General features: G+C 42.2%; 1 protein-coding gene across 1 annotated transcript in view; it reads left to right on the top strand.

The window, feature by feature from the left end:
* The window catches only part of LOC311105311 (LIM and calponin homology domains-containing protein 1-like), a 154,183-nt gene that overhangs the window by 92,033 nt on the left and 36,214 nt on the right, over positions 1–25,936 (top strand). Inside the window, exons 6-8 of the mRNA XM_084147418.1 lie at positions 3,877–3,987; positions 7,395–7,596; positions 24,618–24,912. Of these exons, the coding sequence (XP_084003544.1) occupies positions 3,877–3,987; positions 7,395–7,596; positions 24,618–24,912 (608 nt within the window). The remainder of the gene's footprint in view (positions 1–3,876; positions 3,988–7,394; positions 7,597–24,617; positions 24,913–25,936) is intronic.

The raw sequence follows: 25,936 nt of genomic DNA, 5'->3' as shown, positions 1-25,936 counted from the left end.
AGATAAGATAGGTGGAGAAGTATTTTTGGACTGTTTTGTGAACGCAGCTCGGAAAAGGGACTATTATGCAGGACTGGATGGAATTCTGCTGTCCTTATGCAATGTTAAACTGATGCATGCGTAAACAGTAAGGTATCTATTTTGGTTATGTTGTAGGTATGTTTTAGAGTAAATATTGTTTGGTGTTTTGGTTCTGCAGGTGTGGAACTGCTGCTGGGTGAAGCTGGTGTGTGTGCGTGTGCATGCGTGTGCTCGTGCAAGCGTGTGTGCTCTTGTGCGTATGTTGTTTGCATGCTTGTGTATATGTATGTGTGTGTGCTTGCAACACAAAGAGGTTATTTTCCCGTCCGGAAATAACACATTTTGTCAGGTCTAGTAAAGTGTATCAGAGAAGACAAGCACTGTAAAGTGAAGAGGAGACAGACATACAGAGAGCATGATCTCAGGGCTTTAAAGGTCCCATGCAGCCATTTTTATCTCAATATCAATTTCTGGGTAACAATTAAGTACCTTACTGTGATTGTTTTCAATTAAAATGGTAAAAAATAAACAAAAACAGCTTCTTAGCAAAGGTACATTTCTCAGGTAAGAATTTTGCTCGGTCTGTCTGGGAGTGGTCTGAGTAGGGAGGGGAAAAGTGAAAATTAGCTGTTATTTAGAATAATATATACAGTACCAGTCAAAAGTTTGGACACATCTACTCATTCAAGGGTTTTTCTTTATTTTTACTATTTTCTACATTGTAGAATAATAGTGAAGACATCAAAACTATGAAATATCACAAATGGAATCATGTAGTAACCAAAAAAGTGTTAAACAAATTAAAATATATTTTATATTTGAGATTCATCAAAGTAGCCACCCTTTGCCTTGATGACAGCTTTGCACACTCTTGGCATTCTCTCAACCAGCTTCATGAGGTAGTCACCTGGAATGCATTTCAATTAACAGGTGTGCCTTGTTAAAAGCTCATTTGCAGAATTGATTTCCTTCTTAATGCGTTTGAGCCAATCAGTTGTGTTGTGACAAGGTAGGGGTGGTATACAGAAGATAGCCCTATTTGGGAAAAGTCCATATTATGGCAAGAACAGCTCAAATAAGCAAAGAGAAACGACAGTCCATCATTACTTTAAGACATGAAGGTCAGTCAATATGGAACATTTCAAGAACTTTGAAAGTTTCTTCAAGTGCAGTCGCAAAAACCATCAAGCGCTATGATGAAATCTGATGAGTCCAAATTTGAGATTTTTGGTTCCAACCGCTGTGTCTTTGTGAGAAGCAGAGTAGGTGAACGGATGATCTCCGCATGTGTGGTTCCCACCGTGAAGCATGGAGGAGGTGGTGTGATGGTGTGGGGGTACTTTGCTGGTGACACTGTCTGTGATTTATTTAGAATTCAAGGCACACTTAACCACCATGGCTACCACAGCATTCTTCAGTGACACGCCATCACATTTGGTTTGCGCTTAGTGGGACTATCATTTTTTATTTTTCAACAGGACAATGACCCAACACACCTCCAGGCTGTGTAAGGGCTATTTGACCAAGAAGGAGAGTGATGGAGAGCTGCATCAGAAGCCCTGGCCTCCACAATTACCCGACCTCAACCCAATTGAGATGGTTTGGGATGAGTTGGACTGCAGAGTGAAGAAAAAGCAGCCAACAAGTGCTCAGCATATGTGGGAACTCCTTCAAGACTGTTGGAAAAGGATTCCAGGTGAAGCTGGTTGAGAGAATATGTTTTGATTTGTTGAACACTTTTTGGGTTACTACATGATTCCATATGTGTTATTTCATAGTTTTGATGTCTTCACTATTATTCTACAATGTAGAAAATAGTAAAAAATAAAGAAAAACCCTGGAATGAGTAGGTGTGTCCAAACTTTTAACTGGTACTGTATATCTATATATATAAAAAACACAGGAAAATCATGTTTTTGACTGCACTGGGCCTGCATTGGGTTCCAGCCTCTTGCTGTTTGACAGACAGGTGTTGGACTGACAGTTGCAAGTATCTAGGTTTGAATCCCAGTCAGGCTACCCCCTGCATTCGCTACAATATTTTTGTGATGCTAAAATGCTAATGTGGATGCGTGTGATGAATGTGAATAGAATATTTTTCCATTCTAGATAACGGGCACTGTACTTGGATGTGCACATTATGTGCGTGGTGTGTGAGGTATGCCTAGATTGTGTACATGTCTGAAAAGTGTGCTTCCAATGACTGTATGCCAAACACATTAAAATCTGTTTTATCAAAGGAATACCCTCGAGATCTTTAGATTACATTGATATTGTAAAACAAAGCAGCCAATCAGTCAGCTTGTTCTTGAAACATAAAAGAGCCTGTGTGATCTCCATATGGCCACAGTAGCAAGCAAGACTGCTGAGTCCACACAGTGGCCTAGCTACATAGAGGGAGATGCGATAGATAGCGGATGAGGTTGGCATAGTAAATTAGTCTGTCAGGGCTACGCTAGCCCAATAATGGACTAGAGGAGCCTAATGTTACCCCTTATAGTCCAAGGACCTTACATGTTCTGTTTAGAAGTGAATTGGCTCTGGCAGCCAAAACAGCCAAATACTCCATCTAAACGTGAATCAATTCTCAAATTGCGATACGGTTCTAGAAACATAAAGCCCTTTACTTTCATATCACATCAAAATAATTTCACAAATGCTAAATAAACACTTCCTGTACACTGTTTTAACCGGGTTTTAACACAGTTGCAACAGACAGTGTTTTCATTGACAACAATTGTCTTCCGTTTATACACAGTTGTTCGGCAACACAGATAGATAATTATAACAGGTATGCCTCGTGTCTTCCTTCTGTTTTCCGTAAATAAGCACTGTAACATGGAAATATGGCTATCGTCAATAGGCGCTAAAGGTAGTTAGCCTCTATGAATGGGTTAGGGCTATGCTAGCATGCTAGCATAGTAAATCAACCTTACCCATGTGGCAATGGTAAAGAGAGAGAGAAATATAGCTGTGTGTTCACATTGTGTTCATATTGACCTGAATTGGGGCCAGGACAATGGCTAGGTCTTGTCTTGCTTGTACAGAAACCCCTGGCTAGCCTATTCCAATGATAGTGAAAAGAGTGGACCAAAAAGACCAGGAAGTAAACCCTGTTGGTGGCGATTTTGATAAAACTGTTGTTTGTACTCCTCACAAATTAAAGACAAGTGGAAAGGAGGGTGATATGGTTTGTATGCCATGACTTGACATCAAACAAACACTCAAGGGAGAAAATGGGATAGAGATATGGTATATTTTTACTAACTAATGGGTACAGTGTGCCTTTGAGTCATAGCTGGCATCTATTACATAGACATACAGTGCGTAATGTGGAATTCTCTGATTGTTCTCAGTTGGCTGAGAATGCTTGTGTTACTGTCGGATAGCATTAGCGTTGTGAAGTATACCTTAGAGCTGTCAGGAATTTATTTCGTGGCCTACAGTATGCTAACTTTGCTCATATCAACATAGGTTGATTTTGCGATGGCACTTTGCCAGGTTTACTCAGGAAGTAAACAATTGGTTTTAGTAACAGTTTTTGGAGGGACAAGTGGGACATTGTGCCCATAAAGCATAGATCTAGTAACTCTTCTAATTAGCGCATTAGCAAATGTATAATGCGCTAGCAGACACTTGCATCACTTATTACACACAACTTGCGCACAAGCTATGGAGTATGAGACCACTGGGAATTGGTTAGCCCAAAAGTGCTGCCAAAAGTTGGTCAACTGTGTGGTAGGGTCAATTGGCAATGAACTGCCACTAAATTGAAATTACAGAGTGTGACGTTAATGCATTGTCTTGTTAATACTGGCTCTAAATCCTCCTCCTGTTGTAATGATTCCTCCCCAGGTTCTGATTACCATATACTGGCTGGGCCGGGCTGCCAACAGCTGCACCTCCTACAACGGGCCCACACTGGACCTGAAGGAGTTCGAAGGCCTGCTGTCACAGATGCGAAAGGTACGTACAGGGATGGACGTAAGGCTAAGACTATATCATAAACCCTGGGGTTTGTGGAGGCTCAGTTGCTTGTGTTCTAGTGCTAGCAATGACAATTCCTCGAAGGGCTGTGTATTTTAGGTACTTTCTGCAGTTGCTAAGTGATTGTACTATTAGGAATATTCGACTAGAAGGCACTGTCCAACCAAAGCTTATGTTTTCTTTGGCAGACATAATGATGATATTATGCAAGCTCCCCTCGGGGTGCATTAATTGTTTCACAACTCCTTCCTTTATCTCCTCTCTTCCCTTCCCCTCATCATGGAGTCATCCCTATAAGAGAATGCGCTCTCTCTCTCTCTCTCTCTCTCTCTCTCTCTCTCTCTCTCGCTCACTCTCCTTCCCTCTCTCACTCTTTCTCTCTCTCCCTCCTTCCCTCTCTCTCTCTCTCTCTCTCTCTCTCCCTCTCTCACTCTCCTTCCCTCTCTCACTCTCTCTCTCTCCCTCCTTCCCTCTCTCTCTCTCTCTCTCTCTCTCTCTCTCTCTCTCTCTCTCTCTCTCTCTCTCTCTCTCTCTATCACTCTCTCCCTCCTTCCCTCTCTCTCCCTGCTGCTGCCTATCCCTACATATAGAAAACAAGAAAATGGTGCCGTCTGGTTTGCTTAATATAAGGAATTTTAAATTATTTTTACTTTTAGTTTTACTTTTGATACTTAAGTATATTTAAAACCAAATACTTTTTGACTTTTACTCAAGTAGTATTTTACTGGGTGACTTTCAATTTTACTTGAGTCATTTTCTATTACTTTTACTCAAGTATGACAATTGGGTACTTTTTCCACCACTGTCCAGAACCAGTGTCAGTCAGGCCTGTTGGAACCTGGACTGTGGCTTTTGACAGACCTCCAGGGACAGACAGGGACATAGCTGTAGCTACCATTCCCCCCATTCAGAGCGTGATGTCACTCCTCTACCATTTTTTCCATCCCCGCAATTTGACCTCCCCACTGCTATTCTCTTAAAATGAAAAATGACCAATAGGCCTAGAATGCTTTCCCAGATGTCATTTTACTCCACCACAATGGGGCCACGTCTCCACTTAACAAAAGATAACGATAGTGACTTAAAGTGAGAGAGAAATTCAATAGGTTTATGAAATCATGTTATACGCAATACAGGAGATGTAGTGATATGTGTTAGCTGTTGTGGTGGTGAGAGGCTCAAATGATGTAAACGTAATGTTGATGTAGACAAATAGTCATTTAACTTAACAAATCATATTCAGTCAATCCATCAGTTTAATATCCTGTCTGAAAATAAAGTATGATAGTTGATTACCTGAAAATGGCCAATGGGTCCTTTACAGGTTAGTTAGGCTCTCTGAAGGCTAGTCAGTTCAATGGCCACCAGACACATTCCTAAAGTAGGGCTCTAGGTGTATTAGTGCTGGGCTGGAACAAAAGCCTGCACACCATTAGCTCCAGGACCACTGCTGTTGTCTGAGCTCACTCAGGTTTCAGTTTGGGGTTCACAGGACGTGCCACTCAAAGCTAGCCATTGTACCCAAAATACCCACAACCCCTCCCCCCACAAGGTCAGACAAATAGGACCCCAGCATCCTCCTTCACTCGGGATCTGGCACAGAAAGGGGGATGGGAAGGAGGGGAAAGGGGTTGAAGTGGAAGTGGGGGGTGAAGAGGGAGGGAGAGAGGGAGGGGGGAAGGGAAAACAACTGAAAGGGATAGTGGGAGGGAGGGAGAGAGAGAGACTCTGCATGTAGAATTCTGCAAAAACATTGTCCGTGTACAACATAAAACACCAAATAATGCATGCAGAGCAGAATTAGGCCAATACCCGTTAATTATAAAAATCCAGAAAAGAGACGTTAAATTCTACAACCATCTAAAAGGAAGCGATTCCCAAACCTTCCATAACAAAGCCATCACCTACAGAGATATTAACCTAGAGAAGAGTCCCCTAAGCAAGCTGGTCCTGGGGCTCTGTTCACAAACACAAACAGACCCCATAGAGCCCCAGGACAGCAACAGCAACACAATTAGACCCTACCAAATCATGAGAAAACTAAAATATAATTTCTTGACACATTTGAAAGAATTAACCAAAAAACGGAGCAAAGTGGAATGCTATTTGACCCTAAACAGAGAGTACACAGTGGCAGAATACCTGACCACTGTGACTGACCCAAAATTAAGGAAAGCTTTGACTATGTACAGACTCAGTGAACATAGCCTTGCTATTGAGAGAGGCTGCAGTTGGCAGACATGGCTCTCAAGAGAAGACTTGTGGTCCTCTGTAGCTCAATTGGTAGAGCATGGCGCTTGTAACGCCAGGGTAATGGGTTCGATCCCCGGGACCACCCATACGTAAAAATGTATGCACACATGACTGTAAGTCGCTTTGGATGAAAGCGTCTGCTAAATGGCATATTATTATTATTAGACAGGCTATGTGCACACTGCCCACAAAATGAGGTGGAAACTGAGCTGCACTTCCTAACCTCCTGCCAAATGTTGACCATTTTAGAGGCACATATTTTCCTCAGATTACACAGACCCACAAAGAATTTGAAAACAAATCCAATTTTGATAAACTCCCATATCTATTGGGTGAAATACCACAGTGTGCCATCACAGCAGCAAGATGTGTGACCTGTTGCCACAAGAAAAGGGCAACCAGTGAAGAACAAACACCACTGTAAATACAACCCATGTTTACGTTTATTTCCCCTTTTGTACTTTAACTATTTGTACAGCGTTATAACACTGTACATAGCCATAATATGACATTTTAAATGTCTCTATTCCTTTGAAACTTTTGTGAGCTTTTACTGTTCATTTTTTATTGTTTATTTCACCTTTGTTTATTATCTATTTCACTTGCTTGGGCAATGTAAACAAATGTTTCCCATGCCAACAAAGCCCTTTGAATTGAATTGAATTGAATTGAATTGAGAGGGAGTGAAGGAGGGAAAGAGACAGAAAGAGAGAGGGGAAGAGAGGGAGCAGGCGAGAGGGGTAAATTAAGGGGATAGAGAGGGGGGTAAAGAGGGGGGTAGGTGGCTGCCAGGAGGGGGAGTGGGAGGGGGGAAAGAAACAGGAGGTTCCTCAGGCAGGTGGGAAGGAAAAGCATTTTCTCAGCCCTGGAAACCAAAGAGGCCACAGACCAGGATACACTGCTGCAGCTTAGAGGCGGACAGAGTGAGACAGAGGTAGAAAATCTATTAAAATCGGAGAGAGGGAGAGGAAGTGAATGTAATTGTCCAGGTTGGCGGAATCATGGTGAGTGAGGGATCCAGATTGGATGGGGTATTGGGATAATCTCAACACAAAAAAATACATTGATGTGGTGCATGTTTTGTGTGTGTGTGTGTGTGCATTTGTGTGTGTGCATTTGTGTGTGTGTGTTAGGAGGCGGAGGACACAGAGAGCCCCCAACGCAGCATACGGGACAGCGGCTACATCGACAGCTGGGACTCGGAGCGCAGCGACTCGCTTTCCCCACCTCGCCACGGCCGAGAGGACTCCTTCGACAGCCTGGACTCATTCGGGTCACGCTCCAGACAGACGCCCTCGCCGGACGTACTGGTCACCCACAGCATCGGCAGTGATGGTAGGACACTAGACCCCCGGACGGGTCACACCACACACACAAGTCACATGCTTTTACTGTCTCATACTTTCTAGTGCTACCTGGGTCATATTCACAAGAAACGAAACAGAAAAAAATGGACAGAGACGGGGAGGGGCTACCTGAACTTGAACTCTCATTTTCATTGTGAAAAATTTTTCTGTTGTTAAAGGTTTTGCTACGGTGTGTTAAGGTGTGCACTAATGAATACGACCCTGTTGTGTTATAGTGGCTTTCCGCTTGCATAGCTGTAACTCTTTTGTTCATGTATCATCATAGCACGTAGTGACTTACCTTCATCCTCCACCAATGTTTTACTCTGTGCACTTCAATGATGCATGGCAGGCATTTTGCACATACAGTATCATTGGGGAAGGTGTTGGAATAGTCACCATCAGCTGACGTGAAACTAGCTGTCCCAATCGGCTCTTTTCAACCTCTCCCGTCTCATATCAATGAAATCATCTGGCAGGGTGTCTTCTAGCTCAGCCCAGCTCTGCTATTGAAATCTGTACAAAGGCGGTTTTGTGTTGTTGCTTTCTCGGCTGACTGTTTAGGGCTGTTGCCACGGGTTACATCTCTTTGAAGGCCCTCTTGAAGAGACATGTGTTGAGAGAGAGAGAGAGAGAGAGAGAGAGAGAGAGAGTGAGAACATTGAAATCAGGTGGTGGAGAGAGGAGATGACAGTCTTGACTGATGGGTTGCAACATATTCCAGCTGAGTTGTTTTTTACATGGCATCTCTTCATCTGTTCCAATCTGAGTGGTGTTACACAAGATGATGATACCTGGGACTGATACCTATCAGTCACAGTGGGTAAGAGTGTCATATAGGGGCACACTCAATCTTGTGCCTATATTTTTATGCATGCACATGCAAACACACACACACACCATTAATGATTGATATAGTCCCTCTCCTCTCTTATACAGTCCTACAACACCCTTGGGCTAACTGGAGCTAGTGGTTAAATTCAGGGTCGCAACTTTGGTTTTAGAGGTGGGGGGGACCAAACCTAGTGGAGGGTCATCTAAAGGCCATTTCCTGCATTTCTACGCAATTTAACATGACCCATGGCCTTGTAGCAAAAATGGCCACAGTCATCAAGCTAGGGAAGAGATCATAAAAAATTTAAATAAAAGATTGATAAAAGACCAAACAAAGGTAATTTGATAAACAACAATGAGCACGGTTACATGCACACAATAATACGATTGTTGTGGATAGTCAGATTAATTTAATAGTTTGTTTAAAGTGTTTACATGCTTTGCATATAGAACGATTTCCCTAATAATCCTGTTTACCTGACACATCTGAAATCAGGCTACCTGATGGGACTTTGGATAAATGCACAAAAGGCAATCAAAATAAACGTTCTACCACAGTGACCGTGTTATTTTTTAGAAGACTATTTGATTCTGAGTTCGGATATATAAAGTTTGTATGTGAAAACTTTTCATAAGATGCATATTTTAAGTTTTTCCGAACTCACTTCACTCGCATAAGAGGGAGGCTTGCCCTACCGGTGCTGGCACATGCCCATATCAAATGCACCACTGGAACGCTGATTAAGCTGTTTACATGTCCTAATAATTTGAAAGATTGCTCATAAAACCAGGTGTTTTAATCTGCGTATGCTTACTTCAATTTTGACCTGACGCCGATTAAGATAAGCAGAGTGTCCACATCACCAACAAACTATCATGGTCCACACGCCAAGACAGTCATGAAGAGGGGACGACAAAGCCTATTCCCCCTCAGGAGACTGAAAAGATTTGGCATGGGTCCTCAGATCCTCAAAAAGTTCTACAGCTGCACCATCGAGAGCATCCTGACTGGTTGCATCACTGCCTGGTATGGCAACTGCTCGGCCTCCGACCGCAAGGCACTACAGAGGGTAGTGTGTACGGCCCAGTACATCAGTGGGGCCAAGCTTCCTGCCATCCAGGACCTCTATACCAGGCGGTGTCAGAGGAAGGCCCTAAAAATGGTTAAAGACTCCAGTCACCCTAGTCATAGACTGTTCTCTCTGCTACCGCACGGCAAGTGGTACCGGAGCGCCAAGTCTAGGTCCAAAAGGCTTATTAACAGCTTCTACCCCCAAGCCATAAGACTCCTGAACAGCTAATCAAATGGCTAACCGGACTATTTGCAAACTTTTTAATCTAGCCTTAGAAATACTGTAACAATAAAATATGTCAAATCAGGTAAGGACAAATTTCAGCCCGAATGAGAATGCTAGAGTGATTGAAATGCATCAGAGAGGTATTGAAAGGTTCAGGAAAGCAGAAGGAAGATCATCAGGATCGTTATGAATTTAATCTTTCTTAGAACAGAATATCAATTAATTTCCCTGAGTCATTATGTGGGTTTTTGTCACAGTCCGTTCTAACAAGTCCTGCGTAGCTTGTGGGCATTGTAGAGGGCAGAATAAGGCACATATATGTTCCTGAGAGGCTTACCTTTCAGGAATGGGATTATAGTAGCTAATAGCCCAAACCGTTCAAACGCTAGAGCCAAACTCATAGGAAGAAAACAAATTCAACATGCCTCACTGGCTTTAGAAAACTATTGGTTACAGAGTCAAACAGCCTGACCGCCAGCTCCAAGGACCCGCATGGTCCTAAAACACACCTGTGCCGTTTTTTGTATCACCCCCCGCCCCTGGTTAAATTGCTATACTGGCACCATAGCAGCAAACAGCTTGCTACTGAGGACCAGCTTCTGTATAGCAGCTGCAACAGTATATCTATCAATGTCATCCCAACAGAGGAACTCGCTCCATCAAACACAACAGAAGAAAAATATATGATATGTATGTTTTATGTATTTCCCAGGCATGGAAAGAGAAGCCAAGAAAACTCTTATGCCCTGTATTTTAAAGCCCTATGATTGATTGTCCTACCAGGGCATTTTAAAAACCTGATTGTTCAAGGGAGACTGAGCAAGAGTGAGGCCTAACCATAACCGCACAAGCCTGTCCAAAGAGACTTTAGCCTGCTTTCATCTTTTAATATACATGTGTGCATGTGCACACAAACACACACACATATTTTTGGAGCTGCCTGTCCACCTTTGACCTTTGCAGCTCTGTTATGTTTCAAGTTTTTATTGCCACATGCACTAGTACAGTGAAATACCTTTCTTGCTTGCTCTTTCCCAACAATGCAGTAATCAATATCAGTCAGTAGTACTATAACAAATCAAATAAAAAGTCAAGTGGAACAAAAACATTAAAGAAATCGAAATAAGAAGAACACGGAAAAGTAAAAAGTTCCAGGGTCAGTAGCTATATATAGGGTCAGTTCCAGGGTCAGTAGCTATATACAGGGTCAGTTCCAGGGTCAGTAGCTATAAATAGGGTCAGTTCCAGGGTCAGTAGCTATATACAGGGTCAGTTCCAGGGTCAGTAGCTATATACAGGGTCAGTTCCAGGGTCAGTAGCTATATACAGGGTCAGTTCCAGGGTCAGTAGCTATAAATAGGGTCAGTTCCAGGGTCAGTAGCTATATACAGGGTCAGTCCCAGGGTCAGTAGCTATATACAGGGTCAGTTCCAGGGTCAGTAGCTATATATAGGGTCAGTTCCAGGGTCAGTAGCTATACAGTGGATTGAGAAAGTATTCACCCCCCTTGGCATTTTTCCTATTTTGTTGCCTTCAACCTGGAATTAAAATGGATTTTTGGGGGGTTTGTATCATTTCATTTACACAACATGCCTACCACTTTGAAGAAGCAAAATATTTTTTATTGTGAAACAAACAAGAAATAAGACAAAAAAAACAGAAAACCTGAGCGTGCATAACTATGGACAGATACTCCAATCTCCGCTGTGGAGCTTTGCTGCTCCTTCAGGGTTATCTTTGGTCTCTTTGTTGCCTCTCTGATTAATGCCCTCCTTGCCTGGTCTGTGAGTTTTGGTGGGCGGCCCTCTCTTGGCAGGTTTGTTGTGGTTGCATATTCTTTCCATTTTTTAATAATGGATTTAATGGTGCTCCGTGGGATGTTCAAAGTTTCTGATATTTTTTTTATAACCCAACCTGTACTTCTCCACAACTTAGTCCCTGATCTGTTTGGAGAGCTCCTTGGTCTTCATGGTGCTGCTTGCTTGGTGGTGCCCCTTGCTTAGTGGTGTTGCAGACTCTGGGGCCTTTCAGAACAGGTGTATATATAATGAGATCATGTGACAGATCATGTGACAGATTGTACACAGGTGGACTTTATTTAACTAATTATGTGACTTCTGAAGGTAATTGGTTGCACCAGATCTAATTTATTTGTTAGAATTTTTCATTTTACTTCACCAATTTGGACTATTTTGTGTATGTCCATTACATGATATCCAAATAAAAATTAATTTTAATTACAGGTTGTAATGCAACAAAATAGGAAAAACGCCAAGGGGGATGAATACTTTTGCAAGGCACTGGTCATTTCCAGGGTCAGTAGCTATGTACAGGGTAAGTTCCAGGGTCAGTAGCTATATATAGGGTCAGATCCAGGGTCAGTAGCTATATACAGGGTCCGTTCCAGGTTCAGTAGCTATACATAAAATAGTTTTTTTTCCCCTCATCAATCTACACACAATACCACCTAAATAACAAAGCGAAAACAGGTTTTAGAAATGTTTGCAAATTTAAAAAAATTAAAAACAGAAATACCTTATTCACATAAGTATTCAGACCCTTTGCTATGAGACTCGAAATTGAGCTCAGGTGCATCCTGTTTCCATTGATTCTTTTTTCATTTGCAAAAATGGCTGAAAATCTGTTTTTGCTTTGTCATTATGGGGTATTGTGTGTAGATTGATGAGGAATATTATTTATTTAATCCATTTTAGAATAAGGCTGTAACGTTTTTTTATTTTATTTTTATTTCACCTTTATTTAACCAGGTAAGCCAGTTGAGAACAGGTTCTCATTTACAACTGCGACCTGGCCAAGATAAAGCAAAGTAGTGCAATAAAAACAACACAGAGTTACATATGGGGTAAAAAAAACATAGTCAGAAATACAACAGAAAATATATATACAGTGTGTGCAAATGTAGCAAGTTATGGAGGTAAGGCAATAAATAGGCTATAGTGCAGAATAATTACAATAGTATTAACACTGGAATGCTAGATGTGCAAGAGATGATGTGCAAATAGAGATACTGGGGTGCAAAAGAGCAAAATAAATAACAATATAGGGATGAGGTAGTTGGGTGGGCTAATTTCAGATGGGCTGTGTACAGGTGCAGTGATCGGTAAGGTGCTCTGACAACTGATGCTTAAAGTTATTGAGGGAGATAAGAGTCTCCAGCTTCAGAGATTTTTGCAATTCGTTCCAGTCATTGGCAGCAGAGAACTGGAAGGAATGGCGGCCAAAGGAGGTGTTGGCTTTGGGAATGACCAGTGAGATATACCTGCTGGAGCGCAGACTACGGGTGGGTGCTGCTATGGTGACCAATGAGCTAAGATAAGGCGGGGATTTGCCTAGCAGTGATTTATAGATGGCCTGGAGCCAGTGGGTTTGACGACGAACATGTAGTGAGGACCAGCCAACAAGAGCGTACAGGTCACAGTGGTGGGTAGTGTATGGGGCTTTGGAGACAAAACGGATGGCACTGTGATAGACTACATCCAATTTGCTGAGTAGAGTGTTGGAGGCTATTTTGTAAATGACATCGCCGAAGTCAAGGATCGGTAGGATAGTCAGTTTTACGAGGGCATGTTTGGCAGCATGAGTGAAGGAGGCTTTGTTGCGAAATAGGAAGCCGATTCTAGATTTAACTTTGGATTGGAGATTCTTTATGTGAGTCTGGAAGTTGAGTTTACAGTCTAACCAGACACCTAGATATTTGTAGTTGTCCACATACTCTAGGTCAGACCCGTCAAGAGTGGTGATTCTAGTCGGGTGGGCGGGTGCTAGCAGCGTTCGATTGAAAAGCATGCATTTAGTTTTACTAGTGTTTAAGAGCAGTTGAAGGCTACTGAAGGATTGTTGTATGGCATTGAAGCTCGTTTGGAGGTTTGTTAACACAGTGTCCAATGAAGGGCCAGATGTATACAAAATGGTGTCGTCTGCGTAGAGGTGGATCTGAGAGTCACCAGCAGCAAGAGCGACATCATTGATATACACGGAGAAAAGTGTCGGCCCAAGAATTGAACCCTGTGGCACCCCCATAGAGACTGCCATAGGTCCAGACAACAGGCCCTCCGATTTGACACACTGAACTCTATCTGAGAAGTAGTTGGTGAACCAGGCGAGGCAGTCATTTGAGAAACCAAGGCTATTTAGTCTTCCAATAAGAATGCGGTGGTTGACAGAGTCGAAAGCCTTGGCCAGGTCGATGAAGACGGCTGCACAGTACTGTCTATTATCAATCGTGGTTATAATATCGTTTAGGACCTTGAGCGTGGCTGAAGTGCACCCGTGACCAGCTCGGAAACCGGATTGCATAGCGGAGAAGGTACGGTGGTATTCGAAATGGTCGATGATCTGTTTGTTAACTTGGCTTTCGAATACTTTCGAAAGGCAGGGCAGGATGGATATAGGTCTGTAGCAGTTTGGATCTAGAGTGTCACCCCCTTTGAAGAGGGGGATGACCGCGGCAGCTTTCCAATCTCTGGGGATCTCAGACGTTATGAAAGAGAGGTTGAACAGACTAGTAATAGGGGTTGCGACAATTTCGGCGGCTAGTTTTAGAAAGAAAGGGTCCAGATTGTCTAGCCCAGCTGATTTGTAGGGGTCCAGATTTTGCAGCGCTTTCAAAACATCAGCTGTCTGAATTTGTGTGAAGGAGAAGCGGGGGGGGCATGGGCAAGTTGCAGCAGAGGGTGCAGAGTTGGTGGCCGGGTTAGTGGTAGCCAGATGGAAAGCATGGCCAGCTGTAGCAAAATGCTTGTTGAAATTCTCGATTATTGTAGATTTATCGGTGGTGATAGTGTTTCCTTGCCTCAGTGCAGTGGGCAGCTGGGAGGAAGTGCTCTTATTCTCCATGGACTTTACAGTGTCCCAAAACTTTTTGGAGTTAGTGCTACAGGATGCAAATTTCTGTTAGAAAAAGTTAGCCTTTGCTTTCCTGACTGCTTGTGTATATTGGTTCCTAACTTCCCTGAAAAGTTGCATATCGCGGGGGCTATTTGATGCTAATGCTGTACGCCACAGGATGTTTTTGTGCTGGTCAAGGGCAGTCAAGTCTGAGGAGAACCAGGGGCTATATCGGTTCTTAGTTCTGTATTTTTTGAATGGGGCATGTTTATTTAAGATTGAGAGGAAATTACTTTTAAGGAACAACCAGGCATCCTCTACTGACGGAATGAGATCTATATCCATCCAGGATACCTGGGCCAGGTCAATTAGGAATGCCTCCTCGCTAAAGTGTTTTAGGGAGCGTTTGACAGTGATGAGGGGTGGTCGTTTGACCGCGGACCCGTTACGGACGCAGGCAATAAGGCAGTGATCGCTGAGATCCTGGTTGAAGACAGCTGAGGTGTATTTAGAGGGTATGTTAGTCAGGATGATATCTATGAGGGTACCCATGTTTAAGGATTTAGGGTTGTACCTGGTAGGTTCGTTGATAATTTGCGTGAGGTTGAGGGCATCTAGCTTGGATTGTAGGATGGCTGGGGTATTAAGCATATCCCAATTTAGGTCACCAAGCAGTACAAACTCAGAGGATAAATGGGGGGCGATCAATTCACATATGGTGTCCAGGGCACAGCTGGGGGCTGAGGGGGGTCTGTAGCAAGCGGCAACAGTGAGAGACTTATTTCTGGAAAGGTGGATTTTTAGAAGTAGAAGCTCAAACTGTTTGGGCACAGACCTGGATAGTATGATAGAGCTCTGCAGGCTATCTCTACAGTAGATTGCAACTCCACCCCCTTTGGCAGTTCTATCTAGACGGAAAATGTTATAGTTGGGGATGGAAATTTCAGAATTTTTGGTGGCCTTCCTGAGCCAGGATTCAGACACTGCTAGAACATCAGGGTTGGCAGAGTGTGCTAACGCAGTGAATAACTCAAACTTAGGAAGTAGACTTAACAACGTAACAAACGTAACAAAATGTGGAAAAAGTCAAGGGGTCTGAATACTTTCCGAATGCACTGTATACAGGGTCAGTTCCAGGGTTAGTGCCAATACCATATTTACAGTGTGCAGGGATACTGGAGTGGTAGGGTTAGATATGTATAGGGGTAAGGTTACTAGGCATCAGGATATACAGTATGATACACACGCTGCTGCTACTCTAGTGTGTGTGTGTGTGTGTGTGTGTGTGTGTGTGTGTGTGTGTGTGTGTGTGTGTGTGTGTGTGTGTGTGTGTGTGTGTGTGTGTGTGTGCGTGTTTAATAATTATAAATAAAATAATAATAATAAAAAATAATAGGGTCAGTTCCAGGGTCAGTAGCTATATACAGGGTCAGTCCCAGGGTCAGTAGCTATATACAGGGTCAGTTCCAGGGTCAGTAGCTATATATAGGGTCAGTTCCAGGGTCAGTAGCTATACAGTGGATTGAGAAAGTATTCACCCCCCTTGGCATTTTTCCTATTTTGTTGCCTTCAACCTGGAATTAAAATGGATTTTTGGGGGGTTTGTATCATTTCATTTACACAACATGCCTACCACTTTGAAGAAGCAAAATATTTTTTATTGTGAAACAAACGTGTTTGTAAAATGTGCATTAAGTGATTGTGTAAAATGTGCATAGAGTTAGTGTGTGAGTGTGCATAGAGATTTGTTTTTATAGAAGGGTCAATGCAGATAGTCCATATAGCCATTTTGTTAGCTATTTAGCAGTCTTATGGCTTGGGGATAGAAGCTGTTCAGGAGCCTGTTGGTGTCAGACTTGATGCTCCGGTACCGCTTGCCGTGCGGAAGCAGAGAGAACAGACTATGGCTTGGGTGTCTTTTGTGCGATTACGGGCCTTCCTTTCCCACCGCCTGATATAGAGGTCTTGGATGGCAGGGAACTCAGCCCCAGTGATGTACTGGGCAGTCCGCAACACCCTCTGCAGCGCCATTTGATCGAGAGTAGTGCAGTTGCCATACCAAGCAGTGATGCAGCCAGTCAAGATGCTCTCAATGGTGTAGCTGTATAACTTTTTGAGGATTTGAGGGCCCATTCCAAAACTTTTCAGCCTACGGAGGGGGAAGAGGCGCTGTCGCACCTTCTTCACGACTGTTTGCGTGTATGTGGACCATTTTAAGTCCTTAGTGATTTGGAAACCTTGGAACTTGAAGCTCTCGACCCGCTCCACTGTAGCCCAGTTGATGTGGATGGGGGCGTGCTCTCCCCGTGTTTCCTGTAGTCCACGATCAGCTCCTTGGTCTTACTGACGTTGAGGGAGAGGTTGTTGTTCTGGCACCACACTGCCAGGTCACTGAGCTCTTCCCTGTAGGCTGTCTCATCATCGCCGGTGATCAGGCCTACCACCGTCGTGTCGTCAACAAACTTGATGATGGTGTTGGAGTCGTGCGTGGCCACACATTCGTGGGTGAACAGGGAGTACAGGATGGGACTAAGCACACGCCCCCTGTGGGGCCCACGTGTTGAGGGTCAGCGTGGCGTAGGTAATGTTGCCTACTCTCACAACCTGGGGTCGGCCTGTCAGGAAGTCCAGGATCCAGTTGCAGAGGAGGTGTTCCAAGCTTGGTCCTTCCATTACCAGACAATGGATGGAAAGAGGATTAAAGCAACAGCAAATGTCCATATTCCAATGCATCCACCATGTTGGCAAGGATCGCAAGTTACATACGTCCGTGAGAAATGTTTTATGTCGGAAAGACAGACACGTCAACAGCTGTAAAGAATATTTACTCACTGCATCGAAGACACGAATGGAGTCTGGATTATAGCTTGGCTGAATCGGAAGGTGTTTTATAATGTCATGCTAGTCGTAAGTTGCCATAGAAAGATGTTGAGTAGTACCACACAGTGTATTGCAACGCAACCTCTTAACTTTTATTGGAGGCTTGTAAAAGGTTATGACGTTCGCCACCAAATGTACGTTTGTGCTGAGATCCTGAAAACGAAATGCAACACATGGGACAAGACCAAGCTTCCTGTCTAGGGCAAGGGTGTGTTATTGTTTGGAAGGAACTGGAAGTGTGGAGGACAAGGCTGTGTCTATGGGTGAAAGTGCTTAGAGCTGGAGAGGTTGATGGTTGGTTTGCTATTGGTTTTTAGGGCAACGCTGAGTAGTTTATGTTTTGTTGATGTTAGATTTGCTATTGGTTTGTAGGGAAAGCTGAGTGGTTGATGTTTGGTTGATGTTAGATTTGCTATTGGTTTGTAGGGAAAGCTGAGTGGTTGATGTTTGGTTGATGTTAGATTTGCTATTGGTTTTTAGGGAAAGCTGAGTGGTTGATGTTTGGTTTGCTATTGTTGTTGCGAAAGGCTGAGTGGGTGATATTGAGTTTGTAGGGAAGCATTGAGAAGTAGATGTTTGGTTTGCTATTGGATTGTAAGAAAACGTTAAGTAGTTGGTATTTGTTTGCTATTGGTTTATATGGAAACATTGATTGATTGATGCTGGGTTTGCTATGTAGGTAAACATTGAGTGGTTTTAGGGAAATTAATTTAGTGAGGCCAGCTGTACATTAAAATATTTTTCACTATCCATGCCACAGTGCCTCATGTCCAGTCCATCTCCAGCCCTGGGCTCTTCTAACTCTGGAACAGTTCCAAGAGACCTCCTGGAGGCCCAAAATCTAGATCTGAGAACAGCAGACCAGACCAGAGATCAGCCAATGATACGAGGTTTGATTACACCAAGAAGAAAGGCTCCAAATGATCACTGTTTACACAAAATAGCTACACCAAACTAGTTTTTCATGGTCCAGGGCTTTCTTATGCTGCTACCGTCATTCAGCTCACACACTCACTCTGGAAGTTCACTTAGTCCATCCCAAAAATAATTAGAGGACACAGGGGATTTTTAATTTAATCTCCAAAAGGAATTTGATATCGACAGCCCTCTTTTGTTAGAGGAGTTATGTAGATCAACACACATTGTGGATAAATAGATATCTTTGTGCTACTGTACTCTATACCTATTCTAGTCTGCTCTCTTCTCTTCCCACTCTTTTCTGCCAAAGCTGCTCCATCCACAGTCAACAACTATGGAAATAAATACAGTGGGTTATGTGATGTCATTGAAATGTGTTTTATTTGTAGTCCTGTAGTAAGGTACTGGATGGCATGGACCCCATAGTCCAAGGAACTTCACAGACACACAGCAGTGCTTTAACATGTGTGGAACCATGATATCATACATACATAAACACGTACTGTGTTGGGTCGTTCCACGAAGTGGGTGCCTTCTTTGGATATTTTAAGTAGAAATTATGCACCAATATTTAATTTGAAAAGCCTGGTATAGTAAATTAAGTGCCCTTTAATATAGATCACATGGAGAATTCAATAAAGGTTTGCTAAACTGCCCAAATTCTGCGTTTTGACATGTCCCTCCGTCAACCCTGTGTCACTTCAAGGAAGATGTCATCCCATTTAATCCAAAACGTTCTCAAAGTTTCACCATCATTGTAAAGGCTGATGCCGCGCAGGTGACTGTGGGGGTGGTCTCGGATGGTTGAGGGGCAGCTCTCGGGGAACTGTGGGGGGATCTTGGATGGTTGGTGGCCTAGCGGTTGGGAGCGGGGTCCGGTGGCCGATAGGTCACTGGTTCAGATCCCTTTTTTGACATGGTGGGAGATCTGTCGAAGTGCCCTTGGGCGGGGCACTTGACCCTGGTTGCTCTCGTGGGTCGCTCTGGATGGGAGTCTGTGATATGACTGAATGTAATGTAAATGTTGAGCGGCTTCACTGCAGGTAGATTGTATGTTTTAATATTCAATAAAATAAAAATAAATAAAAAAGGCCTAGTTATTTTGTTGCTTTAACAAAGTCATTTCTGAATATTTTGTGAATATGTGATTAGTGATGCATTTACATCTGTCCCTCATTTTAAGGTCAACCCTCTTATGCAAACAATTTACCCCTTTAAAATAATGGACCAAGTCTTCCACCAAGTTAAATGTTTTATGGCACATGACTTCGTTTGGGTCTCCTGAACAGCATGCTGGGAAAGGAAGTTAGTCTTCTCTCTTTTTTTTGGTCAGTTTATAATTGTTATATCATCTTTGACTGAGGTGGTCGAGCTCAACACGTCAACCCTGTTCCCTCAATTAATGTTAGGAAAGATTTGATTTGATTAAACTTTTATTATGTTTGGAAGATATGTATAATTCCTAATTTCATGAACACCATGTGGTCCCATGCTCTTCACCACATGAGGAGTAATGGCTGATCTTCACCTAACACCTCAACCTCAATCCTGTTACATTTAGTTTTACAGGAACAGTGCACATTAATAAACATTTCTAAACCCAACTGTTCATTGGTAATAAAACATTTTTACAGTAAACAAACTATCTATCTATGTTCCTTATTTTCTTATACCTACAGTGCCTTCAGAAAGTATTTACACCCCTTGACTTTTTCCACATTTTGTTGTGTTACAGCCTGAATTTAAAATTGATTAAATTGTTGTTGTTTTTGTCACTCGCCTATACAATACCCCATCATGTCAAAGTATAATTAAATTTTTCTCAAAAGTTTTACAAATTAATTAAAAATGAAATGCTGAAATGTCTTCAGTCAATAAGTATTCAACCCCTTTGTTATGTTAAGCCTAAATAAGTTCAGGAGTAAAAATTCACATAACAAATTCACAAAACAAGTCACATAATAAGTTGCATGGACTGTGTGCAATAATAGTGTTTAACATGATTTTTGAATTACCTCATCTCTGTACCCCACACATACAATTATCTGCAAGGTCCCTCAGTCGAGCAGTGAATTTCAAACACAGATTCAACCACAAAGACCAGGGAGGTTTTCCAATGCCTCGCAAAGAGGGGCATCTATTGGTAGATGGGAAACATTTTTTAAAGATGATATTTCATATCCCTTTGAGCATGGTGAAATTATTAATTACACTTTGGATGGTGTACACCCAGTCACTACAAAGATACAAGCGTCCTTCTTATAACTCAGTTGCCGGAGAGGAAGGAAACCGCTCAGGGATTTCACCATGAGGCCAATGGTGACTTTAAAACAGTTACAGAGTTTAATGGCTGGGATAGGAGAAAACTGAGGATGGATCAACAGCAATGTAGTTACTCCACAATACTAACCTAATTGACAGATTGAAAAGAAGGAAGACTGTACAGAATACAAATATTCCACAACATGCATCCTGTTTGCAACAAGGCACTAAAGTAATACTGCAAAAAATCTTGCAAAGCAATTAACTTTTTGTCCTGAAAACAAAGTGTTACGTTTGGGGCACATCCAATACAACACATTACTGAATACCACTCTCCATATTTTCAAGCATAGTGGTGGCTGCATCATTGCTTGTAATCATTAAGGACTGGGGACCAACAAGACAGTGAATGTTCCTGAGTGGCCAAGTTACAGTTTTGACTTAAATCTGCTTGAAAATCTATGGCAAAACCTGAAAATGGTTGTCTAGCAATGATCAACAACCAATTTGATAGTGCTTGTAGAATTTTTAGGTGTGGAATGCTCTTAGAGATTACCCAGTAAGACTCACAGCTGTAATCGCTGCCAAAGGTGATTCTAACATTGACTCAGGGGGTTGATTACTTATCTAATGAAGATATATTAGTTTTATTTTTCATGAATTATTTTGTGTAGATCGTTGGGGGAAAAAAGACAATTAAATCCATTTTAATCCCACTTTGTAACACAACAAAATGTGGAAAATGTAAAAGGGTGTGAATACTTTCTGAAGGCACTGTAGGTTTTTATTTCATGGGGATGTTTATATCTGAATTTTAAAAAGAACACAGATGATATGGTAAAATATTTTGTTATGTCAACCCTGTTATCTACAATAAGTGTCAACCCTGTTAGGAGCTTAATTTGTACTGAAAATAATGCACAATTATTAAATGTACAGTTCATGTTCGTTTCAATGTGTAAAATATTATAAGAACTATAATTCATACCGACATTTGTATGAAATTCTAAAGACACATTTTTACATGAAAAAACATAGGGTTTTGACATGCAAAATGCAAACTACATGCTATATCATTGTAAAATGTGGGTTAACTTTATCACTTTGATATTATATGTGAATGTATTTGTACAAGGGACACTTGATCAATGTTGGATTTATCTCAAACATCCTTTTAACTAATAGGCCATTATATAAATGTCTGTAACAGGGATGGCCGACAGTGTGGTACAAGTGCAGATAAAATGCTCTTAGTTCAAAGGATTTTTATGTCTGAGATGGGAAAAAAGTGTTTTTCCGTATGCTAAACATATTCTCCATGCAATTGAAAAAAAGTATATTTTAAAGTTAATTTCTTAAAAGTTTGCATGTCCAAAAGGCACACATTTCGTGGAACGACCCTGATACACACAAAGACACACACTCTCACACCAACACATGTGCTTTAGTATAGAAACACGGGCACCTACAGTATTGAGATTCTGTATGGCATTGACCCATGGTCCAAAGTTTCTCATACATGTCTTTACAGTGTATGGTACCATGGTGCACACATGTTAACAGTAGACCACATGTCAGTCGATATGGGCTGCATGCATGAGTGGCACCTGCTTATGGTTTCAATTGAAGCAGTTGAATGGTTAAACCCCTCTACTTTAGAACCGATGGTCAGTTTGAAGCAGAAGTCGCTTGAGGCCTCTCTCTAGCCTTCATCCTGCCAAAAAGTCAATGTTTGCATCCCAAATGGCACCCTATAGTGCATTACTTTTGACCAGGGTCCATAAAGCTCTGGTCAAAAATAGTGCACTATGTAGGGGGAATAGGGTGCCATTTGGGAAGCAGACAATCTCTACACTTTTAGAAAAAAGGGTTCCAAAAGAGTTCTTCGGTTATCCCTATAGGATAACCCTTTTTCGTTCCATGTAGAACCCTCTGTGGAAATGGTTCTACATGGAACCCAAAAAGCTTCTTCCTGGAACCAAAAGGGTTCTACCTGGAACCAAAAAGGGTTCTTCAAAGGGTTCTCCTATGGGGACAACTGGTTGACTCGACAAGACAACAGTGAATGTGACAAACATAGAAGATTGAGTGCTTGACCTTATCTATCGCACAGAGTGTACGGGGTACTGTGCTCTTTTGGGAAGGGGGATACTAGGAACACATGAGGTGAACATCTTGGGGAGGAATTTATGTGGCAGAGCGGGGGGGGAGACCTTAAGGGATGCGTTTCTGCATGACCAGGTGTTACTGCCGACAGAAAAAACGGACATTGTAGCAAACATTTTTATCACTTCGCAGCAGGGCACCCCAAATGCATTCTTCTCAACCGTGGGTTGCAATTAAGTGCCTTTGAGTTCGAAAAAGACTAACTCTTAAAGATGATTGATATTGTATGTGCTGTCTAATGCCCTTCAAATACTGGTATTCCAACAATTTTCAGTTGATTTATGGTTGCAAGAGCAACGCTACCTTAGCCCATAAAAAAAGTGTACTGTACATTTTGTTTGAGAAAGCCTAGTAAGGTACATAGGTGGTTAAAGAGTTACTTCACCACTAGATCGGCAAGTCACATTATCATCTAGGCCAGGTCCTGGGGGACTCCTGAATGTTCTTTCAATCTGATTCTTGTGGTTTATTTCCTTTTATACTGTCTATGGCTATTTCAGACTCAGAGCTCTTAAAGGGACGATCTAGAAGATGTCTTGCTGTTCAATTGTTTCTAGCTTCCCTGTAGATTACTTTCAATAACGTATATCCAATTTGAGAGGTCAGTGATTAGATAGCTTAATTGAAACGAAAACCAATGAAAGTGGTCCTTTTAGACAACGATTGTGAAACACTAGCTAGGTTTCTATCCAATTTGAGAAAGATAATTTTTTTACATGCATAAATAAATATGCACATTTTCCCACCAGAGGCTTGTTTCCATCAAAACGGACTTGTTGCAGATAAAAGGCTGTGCGTGATGAAGTAGTGCAAATAAAAACCACTTTTGTGCTAAAGTTATCATGTACCGAATAATAAACATAAGTTCAATGTGTTTCCATTGCATTTTCCACTCTATGAATGGTTTTGTCACACAAACTGTTGCGATAAATGGCAAACTTAGGCATGCTCTCTAAACAACATTTAGCTGATTAAGTTCACAGGTTAGGTTATATGATGAGATGGATAAGAGCAAGATCATTCTTTTTTGTTAATTGGCAGAACGACCCTCATGTCACTAGCATGCAAATGAAGACCCTCAATATTTATTGGAAAGGAGCATCAAGCTCATCACCGTGCACTTTCACCACCCTGTGAAGTTCATAATAACTTATTTAATCTGTAGCCTAATAAACGGTGCATGCTTTTTCAAGTCGTAGCCGGGCGACAACACAACATAGCATCCGTGACTGCAAATGTACCTTGACATGATGGTTATTCTATCAACAATTGCGCATTAAATAGTTTCCACCGCAATTTGTCGCATAATTCATTTTACCGACACAGAATATACTACCATGTCGAACGGACAAATTGTCTATCGACATTTCTGAAATTGTACCAACACTTCCTTTTTCCATCACAGCTGTCGTGATTATTTATATTTTTTTCTGTATGACTTTACTCGCATAAAAACTGTTTATGGAAACCTGGTTACTGATGTTGAATTTTGAAAACCAAAGCAGTTATTTCTCTCTTTGTTTTCTGTTTAGTCTCTCTCTCTCTCTCTCTCTCTCTCTCTCTCTCTCTCTCTCTCTCTCTCTATCTCTCTCTCTCTCTCTCTCTCTCTCTCTCTCCCCCCTCTTTCTCTCTCATTTCTAATTTTATTTATTTATTTCTATTTCTTTCTCTGTTTGTCTTTCTCTTTCTCTCTCGCGTACTCTCTCGGGGTGGGCCAAGGTTTCATGGTGGTTTTAAGCAAATGAGAAGGTCTTAATAAAGACAGATCAAAAGTCAAAGTCTCTCCCTCTCTTGCACCCACCAGGCCGCGGCAGTGACTCAGAGTCCGACGCCGGACCACACAGGGGCAGGAAGCTGCCGGACGTGCGCAAGGATGACATGCTGGCGCGGCGGACCTCGGTGAGCGAGCCCAGAGTGATGGTGCCCTTCAACCAGTACCTGCCCAACAAGAGCAATGCCAGTGGCTATGTGCCCACAACGCTGCGCCGAAAGAGGGGCGACCGTGAGGGCCGGGAGGAGGAGGGCGGCAGAGGGGGCGGGGGTGGCCGCAAGAGCTGGAGTACCGCCACTTCGCCCATAGGAAGCAATAGACCCTTCAGGTGAGCATTGGTGATGCAGTTGTAGTAGTGGTATAAGTGATAGATTGAATGTAGTGGTGGTAGTAGGCTCTGTTCCAATATCCACAAGCAATGTATTGGATTCTAAGTGGAATGCTAGTATGAATATTGGATCATAGCCATGGTGTAATTTGTTAAATGTATTGTTGGCACTCTTGCCTCCAGGGAAACTTGCTCACTTTTACTCACGTGTATCACCTGCTATGCTTTGACAGAACAATATAGTCAGACCCAAGCCAATAGATAGTGGGAGGGGTTATGTCAATAGCAGTAGAAGCTCATCACCATATATGCTGTTTATAAATATTTGTCATACAGTATATTGAGAAAGTACCTCCCATACTCCTGTTGTTCACTAAAGTGATAACTGTTTTCCATCAATCCAAACGTTAGCCCAAAATGTTCATGTTAACAGCTCTTTCTCTGGTATTACCATTGAGACAAAACAAACTCGGAGGGCTTATTCTTTCTTTTCTAGAAGTGTCTAGCTTCTATACGTATCACCGATATGTTGTTTCTTCCACCAGACCTGACACAGCACTTTAAAAACAGCTACCGCCAGCCAATTTTCCTTCATATTGTAATTCCCCCATTGCACAAGGAAGACAGGGAATGTCCTGTCTGATGTGGAACACGCATGTTTAAGAAAAGGAAAAATAAAATAGAAATTGTACAGTGGTGGCATGATGGGATGGGCTGATGGAGACCAGATGTGTGTTTTGATTGGCCGAGACCGAAGCACTGAGAGAAAAGCCAGCAACAGGCGAGGCATTTGCTATGCAGACACAAATAGGTGACTGCTAAAATGTGTGACCGACTTTGGCTACTATATGACTCCGTTGAGTGTTGTTGGAAACTGATATCAAAACAGAGTATTAGGTTTTCATGAAACCAAAATATGGCTTGTTCCACTCATCTTGTAATATTTCAGTAGATGGCTAAAATCATGTGTGTGTGTGTGTATGCACATGTTTGTGTGTGTGCTTCTGTTTGTGTGTGCATGCGC

The sequence above is a fragment of the Coregonus lavaretus genome, assembly GCF_964263955.1.
Source record: "Coregonus lavaretus genome assembly, chromosome: 29".
NCBI classification, from domain to species: domain Eukaryota; kingdom Metazoa; phylum Chordata; class Actinopteri; order Salmoniformes; family Salmonidae; genus Coregonus; species Coregonus lavaretus.
This window is presented reverse-complemented; position numbering and strand designations above follow the sequence as displayed.